We start from the raw sequence: 16,064 nt of genomic DNA, 5'->3' as shown, positions 1-16,064 counted from the left end.
CGAAGGCCAAACGAGCGCGGCAGCGGAGAGCCGAGCGGAGCCGAGCGGAGCGCGGGGCCGGAAGGAGCGGCGAGGCGGCGACGGGGCTAGCGGCCAGAGCTCTGGTCTGTGGAAGCTGGCGACGGGGACACGCGGGGGCGGGGAGCAGGGAGGTTACTACGTGCTTTTTGTCGCCTGTTTTTACTCTCAGCACTTGCAAGGATCGACAAAATCTCGGGAAGATTCAGGATAACACTGCCGGAAATCGTGGTATCCATAGAGACGTTATAGGAAGTTGCGGTTGCTAAGAGGCCTTGGGCATATCGACTGACTGCGCAATGGCTAAAGTCCCAGAAAATTATGAATCCGATCCCGAAGAAGATATGACACTACTGTCTGAAAGAACTAAATTTCGTAGTTCTCATAAGTTGCTTACTGCTGAATCAAACACCACGGCAGTAGTAAGCCCTGAGCTGCCCCCTGAGATTGACCAAGAGCCAGAGGAACTAAACACTCAGGAAGGTAATTTTGAAGAGGGGAAGCCAGGGAGTGCAAAAAACGTGCTGCTAGGGACAACCAGGACGTCTGACGAAGAAAATCTCAGTCAGACCAACGTGGGCCTATCTAGCAAAACTGAACCAGAGATAAAACAACTGTTGGAGTTAGAGACATCATGGGGAGCAGGAGAGGATTTGGAGGTGCCCATAAATGAAAAGCATGAGGAGCCAGACCTACAAATACCGGCTGTTTCAGTAGATGTACTCACAGAACTGCCTACTGAAACAAATACACAGCTACCAACAGAAGTCAAGATTCCAGAGGCAGTGAACAACGAGCTGGAGTTACCAGAAGAGACTGGGCAGTCACTTACAGAGAGAGATAAAGAAATAGGTCCAGAGCAGAGCACACCAGATTTTCCAAATAGAAAACCAAGAAGTTCAATTGAAGAGGATGATCTATCAAAGATGGGCAAATCAGAGGCTACAGAGAAGACACAAGAAGAGTCAGCTGAAGAGAAAAGTACAGAGCCATCTGAGGTGACTAAACCTGAGTTCCCAGACTGGAAGCTAAGAAAGTCTTCTAAGGAAGCAGATCTCAAGCCTCCAGATGAGCTTCAGGTCAAGTCCTCAGAGCATTTAGGCACAGAGCAACCTGAGCAGGTTGAGCCAAAGTTTCCAGACAAGAACCAAAGACAGTCACCTGAAGAGAAAGTTGCAGAGCACCTCGAAGAACTCAAACCAGAGCTTTCTGAGGAAGAATCAAGAAAACCAATGGGTGAAGCAAGTCTAGAGCTATCAGAAAAGACATCATCAGATGTTCCAGAAGAAACACGAAGAAAAACTTTTGATGAAGACATTCTAGAAATACTAGAAGAGACTGCTGCAGGCCTAGCAGAAGAGAAACAACCAGATGTTCAAGGAGAGACACAAGGAAAGTCAATTGAGGAGAAAGTTCTAGAGCCATTAGAAGACAGGAAACCAACAGATCAAAAGGAAGAGCTGATGAGGTCAAGTGAGAAATCTAAATCAAAGGAAACATTAGTAGGGTCACCTAAAGGAAAGGGTCCAGTGCTACAACAACAGACTGAACCAGAATTTCCAAAGAAAAAACTAAGAAAATCAACTGAAGGAATAGGTCAAGTGCCACCACAGATGACCAAACCAGAAGTTCAAGAGGAGTCACAGTCAGAACCAACCAAGGACGAAAATCTACAGTTATCCGATAGAGACAAACCAAGAGAGAAAGAATCTCCCAAGAAAGACAGCTTAGAAGAACCAAGGAAATTAAAGTATCCTGTAGGCAAAGATGAACTAATATACTCTGAAAATTATAGAAAGTCGTCAGAAAAAGAAACTAACAAAGCTAAAACTGAGAATGCAGTACAATCTCCTAGAGAAAGTATGGAATCCTTTGGTACATATTATGAACTCCCTGAAGTCCCCAGAGAACCTCAGGCTGATATCAGTGAACAGCTTTTAACAATTCCTGCTTCACAGTCTCGGGTGGAACTTAGTGTTTCAGTTAGTGACAAGCAATTTCTAGTTTCACCCCAGGAGTTGGAGGACTTGGAAGAGAGAGAAGACAAGATCAATGATAGTATCGGCCCACAATTTGAGCACCTACAGTGGAGTCCAGAGAAGGTTGCAGAGTGGATCAGTGAGCTAGGCTTCCCTCAATATAAGGTATACAAAAACAGTGTTTTTTGATATCACATGCTCCAGGCCCATTTTTCCCTCTATACTGACATGTTTGTTCTCTTGCCTCTGTTTCACTAAAACTACAGAAAAGTCCTGGACTGTGGGGGAAGTAAATTTGGATTGTGTGTGTCTTTGTCTGTCCTGTTTGTGTGGTGGTGAAGACTGGACCTAGTGCATTAGCACATATTAAACATACATTTCTGACTATACTTGATATATATATATTGTAGTTTAGAAGAAAAAGTTGTGTTTGGTTTTTCTATTCATCACAATGATAATTCTCTTCATTTCTTGAATAAAGGTAAAAATGTGTAAAGTCCCCTTTTCATAGAAATCTATAGTTTTAATACATTTTGTCAAAATTAGGTCCTTCTGCTCTTTTATCAAGATGTCTTAGTGACAATTCCCTTTCCCTGAATTTGTACTGTTTCTCTTAACTGTCTGCCAAAATATGTCATATGTATCATGAGCAATTAAGAGTATTAACACATCTTTTAGCCCAAATTGGTTTTATTGAAAAATAGTGTGTGCTTCTTAATTTATTGATCCCAAATGTAACATTAGGTTGCCACACATACAAAACACAGGATTTGAAACCTTTTGTACCTTCTGTACTTAAAAATGTCCTTGAGACTGATCATGGTGGCTCATGCCTGTAATGCTGGCATTCAAAAGACAGAGACAGATTGCCCTGGTTGGAAGCCAGCCTGGGTTGAAAACTGAGTTCCAGGTCAGCTGGAACACAGAGTGACAGCTTTCCTCAATCCTGACCTGCCAGATAGATAGATAGATAGATAGATGCATTGGCACAGGAATTAAAAAATGGTCAACATGAAACATGCAAAAGCAGATTAAAGCCACAACATGAAATTTAAACCAGTACTTTCATAAAATAAAAATGTGTTTTTGTCCCTTTTTTCTTGCCATAGTACATGTTTAAGTGATGTTCCTCTTATACTGACAGGAGTGTTTTACTACAAACTTCATCAGTGGTCCAAAACTTATCCATGTAAACTGCTCTAACCTGCCTCAGATGGGAATAACTGATTTTGAAGACATGAAGGTGAGTTGTGTCCTAGGTTTCCTTGTGGAGAGTACTATGACAGTGCTACTTACAATCTATCCCATGTTACCCTGTGTTGGCCTACTGTATCATCATATTCTCATCCCTCAAGCTCACAGTGGTTGCTTCCTCCCTCTGTTTTGATCCCTGCAAAGGTAAGAGCTGTCATTTCCTCCTGTGGCATGTACACTGTATTTTAATAGCTTCCTGGCTTCCTGCCCTTAGCCTTACTCAGTAAGCCTGCTGGATTCAAAGGTTCTGGTTTTAGGCTTTTGGTTTCCAATCATTTATACACTGTTAAGAAACCCTCTCTGATCCCCGTGGTGCAGGATAGTCCCAACTCTTGGATTAGTATTCCAGGTCCTCCAGCTTACTGTTCTCTTCTGGCTGCCACTCCCTGGCCTGAGTCTTCTCCAGCCTGCCAAGTGTTAACTCACAGCCTCAAGCCTGCTCCTGCATGCCTGCCTCTATTGGATGTCTTTGCTTGGTCCCCTTCCCAGGTAATATGACCTTGACCATCTTTTAGAACCACTTTCTCCTCATCTCCACAGGAAGTTGTTCTTGACCTTGCTGTTCCATAGTATCCTCTCCTCCAGAGCTCTCAGGAACATTTTATGTCTTTGATAGCCATTTAGTACTTATGTAACATCATCTGTGCTTTACCTACTTTGCTGTCCAATTTTCAAATTACATTCACCTCTTTAGGTCTCATCTATTTAGCATTAACTAGTCCATGACAAGTCTCCTTGTTTTGAGCATTCTTTCCAAAGCCATGCAGCATTTAAGAACTAAGAACTTTGACTCTTTGAGCCACATTTTTGAGTCCACCAAATTCATGTTGCTCAATTAACATTCTGATTCCAAAAGAATAATGTCAATGGACTGAACTCAAAATTCTGAGCATAGTTTTTCTGCTGTGTGAGAAATAAGAGGTCTTAAAAATCTAATGAAATCCTCAGCAGTAAACAATGAGCCTACTTATTATTGTATCTCAAGAAGTTTGAATAAGCAAACTTTGGCATACTTATGTAAGTGATCAGAAAAATACGGCTTCTCGATGAGGTCACTAGAGTAGCATAAAACTCAAGTCATTCAGTAGACACCAAAGAGCTAACTTTAGACTAAGACACACATTAACTTCCTAGAGATAATACATTCTTTTTTTTTTTTAATTTTTGAAGCGTTTTTCTTTTTTGAAACAGTGTCTGGGCTGGTCTGGGACTCACTGTGTAGCACAGGCTATCCTGTAACTCATGCTACTCCTTCTGCCTTATTTTCACAAGCTAGGATTACAAGCATGAATGTTGATCAGCTATAATTAGCCTCCTTACTAGTAGACACACCTGTTTATTTCTTTCTTGCTTGCTTTGGTTTTGCAGTGCTGGGGCTCTGGACTCAAGGTCTTGAGCACATTCCACCCTATCACTAAGCCATACTTCCAGTCACTGCATGAAGCACCCTTAATTCCACTGTGATTACAGCAACAAATACAACCACAGTTTCCCTCAGACAGTACTTATATCAGTCTTATTTATATTAAAACTAGGTTAGACGAAAGAACAGCACACTTCCTTTGGTCCTCTCTCGGAAAATAATTCCCTCCCTTTCCCTGTTAGGTGTGGCGGTACACACATGTAATCCCAACATGAAGGCTGAGGCAGGAAGATTATATACTCAAGGCCGGCCTGGGTGACTTAGTGAGACCCTGTCTCAAAACAAAATTAAAAGGGTCTTAGGTGCATAGTAGTACAATATCTTTAAAGCCCTGCGTCCAATCTCCTTTACTGAACAATAAGAAAAAAGAATTTCAAAATTTAAGAACTCTGTGACAAACTGGACAGTGGTGGTGCACACCTTTAATTCCAGCACTTGGGAGGCAGAGGCAGGCAGATCTCTGTGAGTTGGAGCTCAGCCTGGTCTACAGAGTGAGCTCCAAGACAGTCAAGGCTACACAGAGAAACCTTGTCTCAAAAAATCAAACAAACAAACAAAAACCCACAACTCTGTGACAAATATTTGGAGAATAATATTACTAGATTGCTTATTTAGAATGAGTTATTTATGATTCTGAAGTATAGCTTTGAGCCAGGAATTATGAATGGCTGTACTCAGGCATGATGGTTCATGCCTGTAATCCCAACACTAGGGAGGGTAAGGCAGAATGATGATGAGTTCAAGGCTAGCCTGGGATACAGAGTTTAAAGTAAGACTGGTTCTTATAATGAGACCCTGTGTCCTCACAATCAAAGTCAATCAATCAGTCAAAACACAGCCTTATAAACTCCAGACCATCTCTGCAGCTTTAGTATATTTTGCCTTTCTGTAAACTATTTAACTAGCAGAGACTCACAGCAACATTTCAGTAATTGTCACTAGATAAAGAACAGAGGCCAAAAAGGACACCTGAGTACCTGGAGCTAGAGTTACAGGGGGTAAGAGCCACAGGACATAGGTATTGGGAACCAAGCTCCAGTCCTCTGGCAGAACAAAAGGTACTGTTTTAAAATTGTAAAAGACTTATTTTTTATGTACGTAGGAGTTTTGCCTGCATGTATGTCTGTATGAAGCTTTCAAATCACTGGATTACAGAAGTTATGAGCTGCCGTGTAGGTGCTGGGAATTGTACCCATGTCCTCTGGAAGAGTAGCCAGTGCTCTTAACCTCTGATCTGTCTCCTCAGCAACCTAAAGATCTATTTGTGTGTATGTGTGTGCAGGTGTGTGTTTGCCTGGAAGGTCAGAAGAGAGCTTCAGCTCTCTTAGAGTTGGAATTACAGGCAGTGTAAGCCTCTGAACATGGGTGCTAGAAGAGCAGCAAGGCTGCTGAGTCATCTCTCCAGCCCCTTTCTTATTCTCATTTTTTAAAAAAGATTTTATTTATAATTTGTGTGTGCCCTTAGGGGCCAGAAACTTTAGATCTCCCTAGAGCTAGAGTTACAGGCCATCATGACCTCTGATGTGGCTGATGGAAATCCACTTTGCTTCTCTGGAAGAGCAGCCAGCACTTCTAACTGCTGACTTCTCTCTCCAGTTCCATGTACTCTGAGACCAGCTTCCTCTAATGCTAACTTCTTATACAGCCATGAAGTATGTTTATGAAATAATGGGTTTTATTCAAATTCTGCAGTTGTTTACACTGATTTTTATTGTTGTTGTTTTAAGATCTGATCTTAGACACTACCCTGTTCTTTAACTGGTCTCATCTAGTTTGGGACATTTTTTTATTTTTCTATTTTTCATAACTTTAAGCTTTCGAATTTAGTGATCAGGTATTTTGTAAATTTCCTTTGACTTAGCTGGGTGTGGTGGCTGTTAAGTTTCAAACCTGGGACAAATGGCTGAGGAATCTATTTAACATGTCAAAGTGGACCTGGCCACCAGGCTCTCCCTCCATCCCTCAGTCCCTACCTGTGTGTGGTGGACATACCCGGCCCCCTACCCTAAACTTTCCAGCCCAGAGGGTGGGCTGTTTTTCCCTACAGGCTCTTCCCTATATAATCCAGATATTTTGGTTACCTGCCCTCTTTGTACCTTTGGCCTTCTGGCTGATGCACCCGGTTCCTCTCTCTCCTCTGTCCTTTGCCCTCCCCTACTGCCTTCCCCTCAGTTTCTTCCCATAGGGCTCAAGGTCTTAATTACTCTGGACTCTCCCAGATGTGTCTGCCTCTGGCTATGTCTCCCTTTTATCTATAATAAACCTTCTCTTCCACCATACCTAGGAGCAATCATGTCCTTTCCTTTCCATTTCTTTCATTCATCAGTGCACACCTTTAATGACAGCAGAGGCAGGGATTTATGTGAGTTTGAGGCCAGCCTGGTCTACAGAGCAAGTTCCAGGATAGTCAAGGCTACACACACACAAAAAAAACTTGTCTCGAAAAACTGAAAGAAAAAAAAATTTTCCTTTGATTTTAGTTCCTCTAATCTTTCCCATATGACACTATGTCGATGAGAGAGGCTATCACAAGGGCAATGAGTCCTTATCATATATGGGGACATGGTATCAGAGATTTGTTATTGGAAACATGAAAATGACCACTTGAAGGCGGTGTTCGCCTGGATTTCTCCATCTACAGTCACGTTTTCTAATGTATTCTGCTTTTAGGAATGAGGTACTAAGTCTAGTTTGCATTCACAGAGAAGAGAATTACACTCTAACTCCTTGACAGAGGAATGTTGAAAATGTATGGACTCAATAGTAAAATTATTATAATGACAAATATGTTGGCAAAGATATTATGATTTGAAGCTGTATAGATGGCCTGCTTCTCCTTAGGACTTTGTCTACTAATGGTAGCATTTATCATGAGATAACCATGTTGGGTTTTTGTTTGTTTGTTTGTTCTGTTTTTTGTTTGTTTCTTTTTTGTTCTTTTGGTTGTTATTTGTTTTGTTTGTTTTGTTTTGTTTTGTTTTTGAGACAGGCTGTCCTGGACTCACTTTGTAGACCAGGCTGTCCTGGACTCACTTTGTAGACCAGGCTGGCCTTGAACTCACAGAGATCCCCCTGCCTCTGCCTCCCAAGTGCTGGGAATAAAGGTGTGAAGCACCACACCTAGCCTATTTGTAACTCTCTATGACTGTGAGAAGCCTGGCTCTTTCTATGTATAAGCATGTATCTTTTTAAGAGATAATTTTATAAAATAAAGTATAATGTTTGTGTATACTTGTTTTGTCTTTAAGATTATATATAGTATCTATACAAAGCTCCATTCTCCAGAGTTAAAGCAGCTTATATTAGCCTCTTTCCTTCCTACCACGGCAGAGCAATTATACAGTAACTTTGTAATTGGCCTCACCTTTTCAGAGTTTCATGCAGTAAAGTCATTCTTTGTTGTACACAGTTCTGTGGGTGTTCATAAATGCTCAGAAGCATGTACCTACCACCAAACTACCACATAAAACAGTTCCCTTGAATTCAAACTTCTGGGTCCCCATCACTGTCAACTCATCCCTCTGCTCTGATTCTTGGCAATAGTTAATTTATTCCTGAAATGGAAAGCTGGGTGTGCCTCACACTGCAATTCCAGCACTCAGGCAGATGTGGCGCTTAAGAACTTAGTTTTATAAGACCATTTTAGTAAGCCTATTAGTGGTTTTCTACCACTTTTTCTTTCATTGAAATAATTTAAGCAATTAGTATTCAAGAGACATGGGAAACTGAATAAAGCTTTGAGTTTCTTGTATTTTCAAGTTATTCTCACAAAAAAAAATGTCTTTTCTTTCAGAAAATATCTCATCATACTCGAGAGCTTCTGGGAATCACTGAGCCACTATTCAGCCGCAGCATCTGCCTTCCCTACAGAGACAATATTGGCTTATTTTTAGAGCAAAAAGGTCATAGTGGATTGAAGTCTGATTCCTTGACCTTGCCTGAATTTGTTAAAGCATCAGGATTAGAGAAGTATGGTCCAGAGATTAAAGCCATGGACAGGAATGGAGGCTCACTATCAGACAGCCACCAAAATGAAAATGAGGCATCACTGCAAGTAACAGATTTGGATAAAAGTAAGATATTGCTGCACAAGGAGCAATAGGAAAAACCATTTCACTTAGCTTGAAAGATCAAACTACTGCTGGAGAGATGGCACAGCAGTTAAAAGCACTGGCTGCTCTTCCTGAGAACCAGGGTTCAGTTCCCAGCACCCAGACAGCAGCTCACAAAAGACTTTTAAGTCCAGTTCCTGAGGATCTGACACTCTGACACAGACATACATGCAGGCAAAACATCAGTACACACAAAGTTGAAAAAAAATTTTTTTTAAAGAAAGATCAAACTAAGTTACCTGGGGGAAGAGGTATGATCTTTTCAGATTTTCTTTTTCTCCCTTTCATTAAGGATGAGAGTTAGAACTGCTGACTCCAGTCTTAATTCATCACTGACTCACAGCATCTTCCCTGTGTTAAAGACACAAATATTGGGCTGGAGTGTTGGCTCAGCAGTTAAGAGCACTGGCTGCTCTTCCAGAGATCTTGAGTTCAATTCCCAGCACCCACATGGTGGCTCATAACCATCTATTATGAGATCTAGTGCCCTCTTCTGGCCTGCAGATGTACATACAGACAAAACATATACACAGCATATATAAATAAATAAATCTCAAAAAATGATAGCAGTATTTACCTTCCTAGATAATTTTCAGAACTTCTGTTAAGTTCTAATATACCTAGTACTAGCGTTTATTAGGAAAATTACAATTGAAAATAAAATCTCAGCTAGGTATAGTACATACTTCTAGTCCTAGCACTGGGCATACAAAGACAGAAGGATCATGAGTCTGAGGCCAGCTTGAGGTCCATGACAAGTCTCAGCAAAATCACATAAATAAAATGTTTTTAAAAATAATCTCAGGAATTCCATGATGGCACTTATAAGATGGGGTGGAGCTTGTGAGGTCACACAGCTTGTGAGCTTGTAAGCTGTGTGAGGTCACTTACACTCCTGTATGTTGAACTGCCTGGGCCCTGGCCTAAATCAGATAAGGATGTGTCTTAGTCTGATTACAGTGGTTCTGAGAATAAAAATGAAGATGGAAGGACTGGAGAGCCAGCTCAACAGTTCAGAATGCTGAACTGATCCTGGTTCAGTTTGCAGCACCCAGTTACAACAACCTGTAACTTCATTTCCAGAAGAGGGATACAATGCCCTCTTCTGATGTCCATGATCGTCTGACAACTGTGCTAGACAAACTCATGCAGACAAGCATGCATACACAGTACATAAGACTGTAGAGGGATTTAATCCAGCACTATGCTACTCTGTCTGGAATATACTCACGCCCTTAGCACACACCTTTACTCCCTCTGGCTGGAATACAGGCATGACCTCAGTACTTACTTTTAATCCCAAACAATGAAGGTTAAGTTAGTATGTGAAAGAAAATACCCATTTTTGAAAGTGACATCTAATTGAAAGGCAGACAGAGTGACAGAATGAGTCAGGTTGGATACACTAAACTCTCACCAGAAGAGAGAGAAAAAAAAAGACTTAAAAGAGATCAGACAGAGAAAGTGTAGGATACAGTGGAAAAGGAGGCAGCTTTACCAGGAGAATTTTACAGATATAGGTTGAAGAGAGAACAGCTGAAGACAGAATGAGCCAAAAGATTAGAACAAATCTCTAGAGTTAGTTTGAGACCAAGCAGAACAATTCAGTCAGATGCTGAGAGAAGCCAGTTTGAATCAGTCAGCTTGGAGAGGAGTTTGAGCCAGAATAGCTGAGTTAAAACAACCAGCCAGAGTTCAGAAAAAGCTAGAAAAGGTGAGCTTATTCAGAAGTAAGTCTCAGCGGCTTAAAACATTCAGGCCTAGATTAGATTGCACAGAGGCTAGAAGCTTCTAGGACTAGGCCCGGATTAGAGACAAAGGCAGTAAGCCTCTAAGACAACAATTACCTCAGACAAATAAAAGTTGTATATAGATCTGATGCCCAAATGTGGGGCTGAAATGGAGGCCCCTGAGATTTAAGGGTCTCATGCTCTAATTGACTGGCACACAACATGGTTGGAAGAAAAACCCAAAATGACTGAAGAAGAAAGCCCACCAATGTTGTAGACAGCAGAGGATATCTGACAGAAAGCCACAGAGAAGAAATTCACATGGGATCATCTTCAGAGGAAGCATCAGTTCTTTGGGTTTTGCTAGACACCCAGAGAAACTCAGGAGACCCCAGAGCCATAGGAGCCTCGAGCCTAGAGCAAGGAACAACACAAGACCCTCTGAGACAGAAAGTCACTATAAGATACCCCAAAAGACAATTTTAATTATATAGACAGAATTTCCCTGCATTAAAAAAATTGGGAAATTCTAGGGCTGGAGAGATGGCTCAGAGGTTAAGAACACTGGCTGTTCTTCCAAAGGTCCTGAGTTCAAGTCCCAGCAACCACATGGTGGATCAAAACTATCTATAATAAGATCTGGTGCCTTTTTCTTGTGCACAGGCACACATGTAGGCAGAATGGTGTATAAATAAGTAAATAAATAAATACATTTTTAATAGGAAATTTCATTTCCAGTATCTTAAGACCAAGGGTAGGAGTTGATGGGATAGAGACATTGCATGAAAAAGCCATTGCAGTACTCATTGCAATTGTGGCCACCAGAGTAAACTCCTCCTTACTTTTATTTGCCCTCTTCATATATGTCCTTTAGAAAAATATTGAAAAAAAAATAGCTGTACAACAAGAAAAATTAGCTATAATAATACCAAGGCTTGAAAGACAACAGACAGAGGAAGTAAGAGAACAGGGAATGCTTAGTTGTGAACCTGTGCTTCCTAGTGAAATTGAAGATCAAGATAGTCATGCCACTGACAATGGGTAAAAAGCTGGCTAGCTGGTGTGGAGCCCAGCTCACTGGTGCAGAGTCGGGCATGAAATGCGAGTGCCTAAATGTCTAGTTTAAGCAGAGATTCATAAAGATCTAATTGTACTTTGATAAACAGGGGGAATAAGATTAGCTGAAAGACACTGGATTGTAGGGGAAAAAAAAAACAACTGCTGAATTAGATCAACCTGTATACTTTAAAGATGTTTTAACATCTGAATGGAAGTCAGTGTGTGACGTTGGGGAAGAGGTTTCGCCTGTATTTTCACAGGTGATGAAAGACTGTGGGTTCCATCAAAACTGATAAAGATCCAATTTGAATAAAAGAAGCTTCCACATGAAAGGCACAACTCAAAAAAGAGATGTGGCCAGGTATTGTGGCACACGCCTGTAATCCCAGCGCTCAGGGAGGCAGAGGCAGGCAGATCACTGTGAGTTTGAGGCCAGCCTGGTCTGCAAAGTGAGTCCAGGACAGCCAGAGCTACACAGAGAAACCCTGTCTTGAAAAACCAAAACCAACCATCCAAACAAACAAAAAGAAAACGAAAAAAAGACACAGAAAGACAATTCAGAAAGTTGAGCCCCCTCCCACCTTGCACAGAGACAGCTGAAGAACAGATCGTTCATCAGACTGGCAGATTGGAAAACCTTGATGCTGAAATGGACTCTTGCTGAAGGACAGATGAACAGGACTGAAGTTATGAAGGATCATTGCATCAATAGATCTTCATAAGGACAATCTGACTGTTAAGTTTTGGGGTTAATTGTTTCTCATACAATAGTTAAACTGTGTATAATTTTTAGCTTCAACAGAAAGGGGGAAGATGCAAAGGGATTTTACTTCAGCAACATGGCTACTCTGGCTGGAATAAAAACATGCCCTTAGTACACACCTTTAATCTTAAACAATGAAGGTAATGTTAGAAGCTTTCAGGACTAGCTTAGAGACAGGAGCAGTAAGCCTTCAAAACAACAGGCGAATAAGTTACATTTATATAAGACTATCAAATGGAGCTAAAAACAGTCAAAAATGTCAATTTTTAAAATGCTTTTTGTCTTTTCAGTTTACCATCTGACTCAAAGGAAGAAGCAATGGAGCCAGTAACTGGAAATGAAGAACATGAACCAGGTAACTAGTGACATCAGTGAAAGAACAGAGGTGAATTCGTGACAGTGGAAATAAGCAGCTTCAGGAAGGAAGAAAAGAGCTAGAGTCTGGGAAAGTCCTGCATATTCAGAGCAGGAAAAAAAAAAAAGATGAGAATGAGTGTGGGATTGTGTCTCTGAGGTCTTCCATTCATTTGCATTGGAGTTGATGAAATATTACAAGTAAACAGACAAGTGGCAGAAGAGCCTGAGAAACATCTTCATTGCAGCCCTGTTTCAAGCCAGGTGGAAAGAATCAAGGATGTACAAACACTCAAGTCAGCAGAGCCAGGGTTAGAACAGACAGGAAAGCACAAAGGCTTAATTACACACTCTGGCAGAAAAGGCCACTAAGAATTGAGCTAGGAAAGTCAATCCTCCACCTCTATAAGAAATGACTGAAGAACTGACAATAAATAAGAAATATAACAGAGAAAGTACACAAAGGCCTGGCAATTGGGCTTAGTGGGTAAAAGCGTGTGCTGTGTAAGCCTGATGACACTAGTCAGACCCCTATAGCCAATAGCAGAGGGAGAGAAACAATTCCCAAAAGTTGGCCTCTGTATGTATACTGTACCTACCTACATCTCACACACAAACACACACACACACACACACACACACACACACACAATCTTTTTTAAAGTGTCTCCTAATTGGACAAGTGGCGGTTGTGAGGGGAAAGATTTATGTGCAGTGCTTGTCTGGGCTGCTGCCCACCTTTTCTGGAAAATAACCCAGTTTTGGAAGCGTCTTTCAGGAAAGCTCATGGTTCCAGAAAGATATGTGCCAATCTGTTTTAAGGTTTAAGAGGAAACAAGTTAGGCTTAGAAAATAACAAAGAAAGTGAGCAATGCTTTGAACATATTTGGGGGGAACTTCTATAATACAATATAGAATAATAATAATAATAACCCTAGAAGCAGATAGTGTTGAAAGACGCACAAGCATTTGATCAGTGAGAAACAATAGAAACCAAAGTGCTAACACATGGAAACTGATATAAAACATACCCAAGTCTTGTGGGCCAAAAGGCTTACCCACTTGGAAGGAAAGAAACCACATGACTGAAGGAAAAAGGGTTTCTTCACTTACCAAGAAACAACCAATACAGGTTATATGCCAGAGGCTATCACATGATATTGCAGCCTTTATAACTATAAACCCAGGAAGCATGAATTAGAAAGTGCCAAGAATTCTCCACATGGCAACAGAATATCATAAATGTATCTAGATGAAGAATTAAGTATAGCAGGATAACTCTGTATCATTGTAGTAAGCCACCATGGAGGAAGCTAAATTCATCTTTTAAAAAGAGCAGATGTCTGTCAACTTCCACCATGGAGTGGGGAAAGAGCTCAGAAGACCTTGTTTCTCTCTGAGGATTTATAGTCCTATATTAAAGAGGGGGGTTCTCTGGGAGCCCCACTCCTCCCTGATGGTTCCATGGGCAGTTAATTTTACCGGAGGGGGGGGGCATTTCCTTCAGTGGTGACACTACTGATAACCCTAACCATATTCAAGAAATAGCCCCTCATCCATGCTCTTGTGAGTAACTCTAATTAAACTCATCAGTTCACTGAAAAAAAAAACAAAAACAAAACCATTTGATTCTTGAGTAAGCTTGAAACTGGCAGCACAGGTAAGCTGCTAACTTACAAAGACAAAGAAACCTCATTCTTTAAAACAGATACAATCTGTTACATACAGGTTAATTATATACAAATGGAGGGGAAATATTTCCATCTTGATGACAAACAAAAAGTTACTACTTGGCCCCACGCCCCTAGACTAACCACCTGCAGGTAGGGAAGCAGTCCCATCTACATCACGACTCACACTTCAGACAATGATGTCAAGGCTCCCCCCAAAAATACTGTTCTGAGTTACAAAGTTGGTAAAGAAAAAGAAAAAAAAAAAGGCTTATTTGACTTTTTTGAAAGATTCACATGTCTTCAAAATTAAAGATCTGTGTGTGTACTACATGTGTGCAGTCCTCAGGAAGTCCAGAAAAGGGCATTAGATTCCCTGGATCTGGAGTTAAAAATGTTTGAGAACCACCATTTGGGAACGGGAAACCAAACCCAGGTCCTCTGCAAGAGCAACAAGTGTTTCTAACCCCTGAGCCATCTCTCCACCCTCATATGCACCTTTTTTTTTTTTTTTTTTTTTTTTTTTTTTAGGACAGGACCTCTCACTGGACTGGGGATCACCAAGGAGGCTACGGTGGCTGGCTAGAGAGACTCTCAAGTATTCATCTATTTCTGTAATTCCTGTACCAGGATGACAAGTGTGCCCACCATGTGGGATTTTATGTGGGTTCTGGGGATTGAACTCAGGTCCCTGTGATTGTTCCATTAATTTTTTTGATCACTGGGACAAAATACTTGACAGAAACAGCTTGAGGAAGGAAGGGTTCATTTTGGCTCACAGTGTGCAGGTACAGTCTATCATGGCAGAGACATCTCGGCAGCCGGTCTTGTTGCATCTGCAATCAAAAAAGAGGAATGCTCAGCCTAGCTCTGAGCCCCTCCCCCTCATTCTCTTATTCTGTCCAGAACCCCAGTTCATACCATGGTGCTGCACAAGTTTAGGGGACCTTTATTTCTCCAGTACTCACTTCAATTAGCGTGATCTAGAAACTCCTCACAGACATGACGAGAGGCTTCTTGTTTCCATGGTCACTCTAAATCTCAAAGAGTTGACAAGATTAATAATCATACAAGGGCAACTTACTGGCTGAGCTGCACCCCCAACCCTCACAATCACATTCTCTAAAGTATAGTTTTAGAGAAAAAGAGGGGAAATGTTTTTCTTTAAATATCAGAGGAGAAAGAGAAACTGGCAGAGATGGGCAGGACTCTTGGTAATAATTCCCAGACCACAAAATGAAATAAAAACTGGTCAACTCATGTCTGGACTTCTCTAAAAAAATATTAAATACTTCTTAATTTTTTTTAATTTACGTTGCTTAAATAACTCGGGTTCCCATCTTTGTTTGTTTGTTTGTTTTGTGACTGGCTGGAACTTTAGTCTATAGTCGTGAAAGAACTTTAATTTCTGATTCTTCTGCCTTCACCTCCCACACCAGGCTGCTGCTTTTCTAGTTGCACAGGCTTAGCTGTTTTCTCTTGGCCTCACTACTTTTACATTTTTTAAAAGTTGTGTATGTAATATGTGGGGGCTTGCATGCCATAAAAAGGTGATTTGTGGAATTGGCTCTCTCCTTCTCCTCTTACATGGACTCTGGGTAACAAACTCAGATCATCTGGCTTGTATGGTGGGTAGCAATCACTGAGCCATTGCGTGTGTGTGTGTGTGTGTGTGTGTGTGTGTGTGTGTGTGTGTGTGTGT

At 41.1% G+C, this 16,064-nt stretch overlaps 1 protein-coding gene across 1 annotated transcript; it reads left to right on the top strand.

Moving 5' to 3' along the window:
- Nucleotides 1–63: 63 nt before the first annotated feature.
- Nucleotides 64–15,616, top strand: Samd15 (sterile alpha motif domain containing 15). Its single transcript, XM_055593022.1, has 5 exons — nt 64–2,162; nt 3,142–3,240; nt 8,468–8,747; nt 12,629–12,693; nt 14,894–15,616. Exons 1-4 carry the CDS (start codon nt 318–320, stop codon nt 12,667–12,669), a joined length of 2,265 nt encoding a protein of 754 aa, XP_055448997.1. The 5' UTR covers nt 64–317; the 3' UTR covers nt 12,670–12,693; nt 14,894–15,616.
- The last annotated feature ends 448 nt before the right edge of the window (nt 15,617–16,064 follow it).

Source organism: Psammomys obesus, unplaced genomic scaffold (genome assembly GCF_907164565.1).
Source record: "Psammomys obesus unplaced genomic scaffold, mPsaObe1.curated_primary_1811, whole genome shotgun sequence".
NCBI lineage: Eukaryota > Metazoa > Chordata > Mammalia > Rodentia > Muridae > Psammomys > Psammomys obesus.
The sequence above is the reverse complement of the archived record's forward strand: the minus strand, read 5'-3'. Positions and strand labels throughout refer to the sequence as shown.

What these genes read in the sequence shown, in the direction of transcription:
- Samd15 (XM_055593022.1), top strand. Translation starts at nt 318, where the DNA reads ATGGCTAAAGTCCCAGAAAATTATGAATCCGATCCCGAAGAAGATATG. An exon ending in CTGATTTTGAAGACATGAAG is followed by an intron (nt 3,241 to 8,467) that starts GTGAGTTGTGTC and finishes CTTTTCTTTCAG; the next exon opens with AAAATATCTCATCATACTCG. An exon ending in AGTAACAGATTTGGATAAAA is followed by an intron (nt 8,748 to 12,628) that starts GTAAGATATTGC and finishes TTGTCTTTTCAG; the next exon opens with TTTACCATCTGACTCAAAGG.